Genomic DNA, 7111 nt, shown 5'->3' on the forward strand with positions numbered 1-7111 from the left:
TGTAGACACAGGAACAAAAGAATTTTTATACCGGTTTAGTTTGCACAGTGGAACTCTATATCTTCTGCCGGAGGGGAGCAATTCATACTGAGAGTGCAGAAAGTGAGTTTGGTCCCCCACAATTTTCTGCACCTGATTTAAAGTGCTATTCTCAAATAACTGTTGGAGATTCAAAGATTCCTCATTTCCAACTGTTTTAAGTGCTGTCAACACCAGATGTGACAATTTGGATTTTAGCTGTATAGATAGGTTCCCAAACCATACTGTAACACCATACTTAACAATACTTTCTAAAACAGCCTTGTAGAACAGCATCATCATTTTCTTATTCACCCCATAAAAACGTAATCTACGTAAAAAATATAGTCTCTTTTGCAGCCGTGTGCAAACCCACTCCGTGTGAGTTTTCCAAGTAAGTGAGCTGTCTATATAAACACCCAAATACTTGTAAGTCTGCGTTTGGGTGATGTTTTGGTCATGTATGACCACTTGATGATGGTCCCCAATACCTTTTGGATCGAATATGATCTCCGCTGTTTTCTTTATATTTATTATTAGATCATTTTTATCACACCACTCAACAAACTGACTTATTTCTGGCAGGTATACATCTCTAATATTATCGTCTTCATCGAGAAGACTTAAGATGGCTGTGTCGTCTGAATATTTAAAAATATAGTTTTTTGAATGCTTACTTGAACATTCATTTGTAAATAAAGTAAAAAGAATTGGAGAACTGACACAGCCTTGTGGGACACCTGTGCTAGTCTTTCTTTGTTGTGAAAGACAATTGTTTACTTTAACGCACTGAATTCTGTCAGTTAAAAAAGATGAGTACCACCTTTTTTAACTGACAGAATTCAGTGCGTTAAAGTAAACAATGACACATGACACATGTAGGGACCCAGAAAGTCGCTGACAGTGTGAATGTCTAAATGAACAGGCGTAGTCTATAATAATGCGGTGATAAAAAGTGTTCTCATGAGCTGTATGAAAATATCAGCCTTATTATTTCAGCTCGGCTGTGTGTCGGCATCTCCACATTAAAAGACGTTCTCCCTCACTTTAAAAAAAACTTGTCGCCACTTCAAAAATTAGATTAATTTATTTAACACACTCAAAAGTGTCCAAACATTGTTTTAAATTAATTTCATAAAGCAATGAAACGAAAACTCCATTCATGCCATAAAATGTGCTCAAATAATGTTTGAAAGACTGAATCTCAACATTTAGGCTGCTGAAAACTCTCTTTTGCGATGTGTGTGTAAAAGGTGGGACGGAACATGACTACAGTCTCTATAGTAGGCCTTAGAAAGCTATACTAACCTAAATAAACAGCCTACGTTCATATTTAAATTCAGTATTTCAATATCCCTACCAAACTGCTCATAACATTCAGCCTCACAAGAAAAATAAAACCCATTTATTTTAACGGCTGCGTCAGGGTGTGTGAAACGGACTGGGAGCAAATAAAAAATATTAAACACATTTAAAGGCAGTAAGCAGGCTGATCCTGCTGTACTGTAAAAACCTGTAGGCAACATTAGCCTAAGGCTTTTAATCAGTCTGTAGGATCGCCATAGTCCACATCAGCGCTGCAAACATAAAGCAGCCTATTGGCTAAAACAGTCTGTGGGATTTCCTACAGATGGTGATGTCATTTTCCAAGAGAGCTGATTGGTCAGTAGGCGGCGTTTTCACAGAGTTGATCACTTTTCTGGAACATAACCTGCTCCGGAGCAGGTTAGCCTTCAGCATACTGTAAGTTACCAGGAAGATCTACCCTGGTAAGAAGTGAACCACCTTCGTGGTACTGAAAACCCAGGGTTAACCCCGAAGTTACCTGGATAAGCTCAAATCCTGCTTCGTGGTACAGGCCTCTGGTGTGAAAAAAAAAAGAACCAAAAAAAAAAAAAATCACACTGATCATAAAAAAAATTTAAAGTTAAAAAAAGAAAGTTATGTTGAGTAGGAAAACTCTTGTTCATTGCATTTTACTTCATATGTGCAACTGCATGTGTTGTATTCATTGTTGCAAAACTTATTCTGTATATAGTTCGTCTGTTATCGTGATCAAAACCATTGATCCGAAGCTCAATGCTGAAGCTGTCATGTAAGTAGTTTTCTAATCAGCAATAAATATAACAATTTCTGATCAACCCATATCAATTGCATGCTTAAAATAACATACCGGTTAAAGCCCCGCCCATTTCAAGACAGCCCGACCCACTTCCAGGTTAAACTCGCTCATCCCTAACATTTACTGCATGTCAGCTAGTGTGTGCCAAACTGTCTCTTTGTGCTTCACGTTGTTTTAACACCTAGTTTTTGATTATTAAAGGTTTAGATTTTAATATAACTGCTTTCCAGTCATAGCCTACTTGCCTTCAGGGTGCTAGGGACCTGTTGTTTTAATGTTTGGTGAAAAACACTAAATTAGACTGAACAAAATTGAACTGAGCTTGGTATCGTGCAGCAACAAAGACTAAAACTAACACTGAAACTAAGAAAAACTAAACCAAAAAATAAAAACTAAACTAAACTAGCAAATCCACGTTAAAAACTAATTAAAACTAAACTGAAATTGAAAACAAGAAGTCAAAACAAAATAAAAACTAATGAAAAATCCAAACCTTGGCCCTGATTGGTTTCCCCTGTCTCTCTCTCAGTACCACTTTGGTATTCCAGCCTTTTCCTTGTGTTAGTTCTGGTGGTTTTTGGATCTTTAGTTTCCTGGACTTTGCCTATTTTTGGAATTTTTAATCTTGCCTGCTCCTTGATGGATTTGTTTGGACTGCCTTTTACCAAGTTTTGCCCTTGCCTGCCTCACCATCATGTATGTTAGTAAATGTGAACTGCCTGGCTCTGCCTCTGGCCTCTGCATTTGGGTCTTCTTATATTATATTCTTTCTTTTTCTCTTTCCTGCTTGAACAATTATGACATTGGGCTTACATACAAACAGACCTGACTAGCAGTTCCAGTGTTAGTATCAGGTCCAGGATTATTACCAGTATTTATAAAACAGTTGGTATACTGACCTCTCTGGAGTCCACTGCTGCGTACATGATGTCCATCCAGCCTTTAAATGTGGCCTGAAAGAGACACAACTCATTAACATCAGTTTCAATAAAGGCTTCTGAATCTAAAATGTCCTGTTATCTGCATACAGTAGCTGTTTAAAAGAACTAATAGAATTCAACAGTGGCAGTGAAGCAGCGCAGAGCCTTTCAATGAAAAGGACTTCAGCACAGATGAACTGTTTTCAGACAGCAGTACAATTCTCATATTTAAACTGATTTCATTCTAACAAACCTTTTCTGTTCAGTTTTAGGAACACATTTAGCATTTGTGGTGTACTAATGTTGATGTTATTGCTTCTTAAATGAAGTGTTGAAGTGGTTATTTTGTTGCTACAAGCTGTCACATCACATCATTAAATTTCATTATATATCAGACCAAATCACTTGTGTATCTCAGTAAAGACACATATGTTGAGTGTTGAGACTCACCACTTGCAACAGCGACAGGTAGCCCATTCCCACATTGTCGAAGTTGACCTTCAGGTTCTTCCAGCGGACCTCAGTGTAGTTTGCCTCCATCAGAGCTAAACACTCAGTCTTATTGTTGATGTCATCAGAATGGAACATTTCCTCAGACGTCTCATTAAAACAGTAATAAAACTTTCCTGCAAAGAGATTGACTCCCATGATACTGAAGATCAGCCAGAAGATCAGACACACCAGCAGCACATTAAAGATGGATGGGATTGCTCCGACCAGAGCATTCACCACCACCTGCAGACAGACAGACAGGGACACAGGAAGGAAAAATAACTAATAATATCTTTATTTATAAAACCTGTTTTAAATGCTTTAACTGCACTGCAACCAGAGCCGGCCGAGACACTAAACAACCTTTTTGGTTGCATCTTACCCGAAGTCACTTTTTAAAAGGGGACGGCATCAAACTCTTGCAGATTGTCTGCCATAATAAGATCCTTCACATTTGATGCTAAGAACACGAGTTATTTCAATTCAGTCAATTTATGTTACAATTATCATCTAAGAAGCTGACAATGCTGGTAAGCTTAGCTATATCAACTATAAATGAACAGTTATTCACTGCTGGGAACACCAAACATATAAAAATGTCCATCCAACCATCAATCCATCCGCTTATCCGGTGTACAGAGTCGTGGGGGGCTGGAGCCAATCCCAGCTTACAACGGACACCCTGGACAGGTCGCCAGTCCATCGCAGCATATAAAAATGTCAACTAACTAAAATTTATTATTTTCTGGGTCAATCTTCCTCACAGATCTACCTGGGCCTACTGAAGTGGAGAGCAGGACCGTCATGTTTACCACCACACCTGGCTCTCCAGTGGATCCAGTTGACTGAATCTTGATGTGGTGAGCAGGAACCAGCACAGGTTGACTGAGACTTGACTTTTCCAAAAAGACACTCAGACAGTAAAAGTCTTCTCTATCATCTTGTTTGGCTGTTCTTAAAGATTTGAGCTTTGGTCAGTCATAATCTCTTTATCAACCTTTTAATTCATCAGTTATAAGTTCATCATTGTCTGCTGGGTCTTGCATTGCCATTCAGCTCAGTAGCACTAGTGGTATCATAATGTTCCTGTTTGACATCAACCACAGTAGATATAATAATATGGAGTACAGTCCAGTTATTGTTTTTCATCAGAATCAGCTTTATTGCCAAACAGGTTAAAGAATTTTGCTTTGTTTTTGAGCTAAAGAATAATTATGGCAGGTCCTATTTATTATCAGGTCCGATTTAAAAAGAGATATTGTTTCTGTGCCAAATATAGTGAGAATGCACGACAGTCAGAGGGACTTCCAACTAAATTTTGATAAGGACTCTGACTGCAACACAGAAGAAAACAGTTCAAGAGCATGCAAAATGAAAACAATGCATTGAAAGACGAAGAAACGGCCTGATCTATGGTTGTATTGACTCAGACAGGAAATAGCAAGTTACATCAAATAAAGTCATAAAAACATGGATGACAGTTTCCATGTTCATTGCAGACAGAAAAGTGTAATGTAGATTTTGAAATGTTGCAAAGGTGCAGGAAGCCAGATAGGTCACCAGATGTCACATGGCGTGTAATGATAAACCTAGCCCAGATTTCAGCAAACAGAAAACACGAGTGTAGAATCAGTGGAATCTTCTGGGTCTGTGATGGTTTAACAGAAGAGAGTCAACACACTCTGAGATCAGCAACATCCGGTGACAGAGAAACCTGTTACCTGCTCATCAACCCGTCTGTCTGTGTGTCAGTGTTACTAAGTGCCTGTCTCACCCTCATTCCTTCGAAGCGAGACAGGGCCCTCAGGGGCCTCAGAGCTCTCAGAGTCCTCAGAGACTTGATTGCTCCCAGCTCAGAGTATCCCAAGATGTTTGCAGTCAGAGACACCAGAGACACCTGGAAGACATAGCACATCTGGTGATGACATCATATCGCAGGTCACTACTCCATGTTTTACTGTGATCAGTTAGTACACCCAAAAATAAGCACTATTGCTATGGTTACCCGCTCCGGCAGGCGTTATATTCTTACGTCTACAATGAGGAAGTCGAGCCAGCACCAGGCGTTGGTGAAGTAAGTCTTGAATCCATAGGCGACCCACTTGAGAACCATCTCCACCACGAACACATAGGTGAACACCTGGTCTGCGTACTCCAGAACCGTCTTTATGACCCGACGTTGCTCCAGGTAGATGTCCTCAAATGCCTGTTCACATACAGACTGATGTCACCACCTGGACAGGTGTGTCGTATTCACTTTACATGCAAACAGAGCAGACGGTTCTGATAACTGTTGTGAATTCAAAGCACCGGATTTCACATGAACTCACTTCTTCTATTGATCACAAACACAAAAGTCCTCCAGACTACATAGAACGTTGTTTGTTATTCACTCTGGAAATGGGTGTTGTGTTATTTTATGTTGTGCTGTGTTATTCTATGTTGGGTTGTGTTATTTTATGTTGTGTTATTTTATGTTGTGCTGTTATTTTATGTTGTGTGCTGTTATTTTATGTTGTGCTGTGTTATTCTATGTTTATCTGTGTTATTTAATGTTGTGCTGTGTTATTCTATGCTGTGCTGTGTTATTCTATGTTGGGTTGTGTTATTATATGTTGTGTTATTTTATGTTGTGCTGTTATTTTATGTTGTGTGCTGTTATTTTATGTTGTGCTGTGTTATTCTATGTTTTTCTGTGTTATTTAATGTTGTGCTGTGTTATTCTATGCTGTGCTGTGTTATTCTATGTTGGGTTGTGTTATTTTATGTTGTGTTATTTTATGTTGTGATGTTATTTTATGTTGGGTTGTGTTATTTTATGTTGTGTTGTGTTATTTTATGTTGTGTTATTTTATGTTGTGCTGTGTTATTTTATGTTGGGTTGTGTTATTTTATGTTGTGTTGTGTTATTTTATGTTGTGTTATTTAATGTTGTGCTGTGTTATTTTATGTTGGGTTGTGTTATTTTATGTTGTGTTATTTAATGTTGTGCTGTGTTATTCAATGTTGGGTTGTGTTATTTTATGTTGTGTTGTGTTATTTTATGTTGTGTTGTGTTATTTTATGTTGTGTTATTTAATGTTGTGCTGTGTTATTTTATGTTGTGCTGATTTATTCTATGTTGGGTTGTGTTATTTTATGTTGTGCTGTGTTATTTTATGTTGTGCTGTTATTTTATGTTGTGTTGTGTTATTTTATGTTGTGCTGTGTTATTTTATGTTGTGTTATTCAATGTTGTGCTGTGTTATTTTATGTTGTGTTGTGTTATTTTATGTTTTTCTGTGTTATTTAATGTTGTGCTGTGTTATTCTATGCTGTGCTGTGTTATTTTATGTTGTGCTGTTATTTTATGTTGGGTTGTGTTATTTTATGTTGTTCTGTGTTATTTAATGTAGTGCTGTGTTATTTTATGTTGTGTTGTGTTATTTTTATGTTGTTATTTTATGTTTTTCTGAGTTATTTAATGTTGTGCTGTGTTATTTTATGTTGTGTTATTTAATGTTGTGCTGTGTTATTTTATGTTGTGCTGTGCTATTTCATGCTGTGCTGTATTATTCTA

At 37.6% G+C, this 7111-nt stretch overlaps 1 protein-coding gene across 1 annotated transcript in view; it reads right to left on the reverse strand.

Annotated features, from left to right (window-relative positions):
• scn4ab (sodium channel, voltage-gated, type IV, alpha, b) overlaps positions 1-7111 on the reverse strand; it is an 80955-nt gene that overhangs the window by 7451 nt on the left and 66393 nt on the right. Inside the window, exons 21-24 of the mRNA XM_046043549.1 lie at positions 5585-5758; positions 5327-5449; positions 3511-3795; positions 3036-3093 (exon numbers count right to left, since the gene is read on the reverse strand). Of these exons, the coding sequence (XP_045899505.1) occupies positions 3036-3093; positions 3511-3795; positions 5327-5449; positions 5585-5758 (640 nt within the window). The remainder of the gene's footprint in view (positions 1-3035; positions 3094-3510; positions 3796-5326; positions 5450-5584; positions 5759-7111) is intronic.

The sequence above is a fragment of the Micropterus dolomieu genome, linkage group LG02 (genome assembly GCF_021292245.1).
Source record: "Micropterus dolomieu isolate WLL.071019.BEF.003 ecotype Adirondacks linkage group LG02, ASM2129224v1, whole genome shotgun sequence".
In the NCBI taxonomy this organism is placed as follows: Eukaryota; Metazoa; Chordata; class Actinopteri; order Centrarchiformes; family Centrarchidae; genus Micropterus; species Micropterus dolomieu.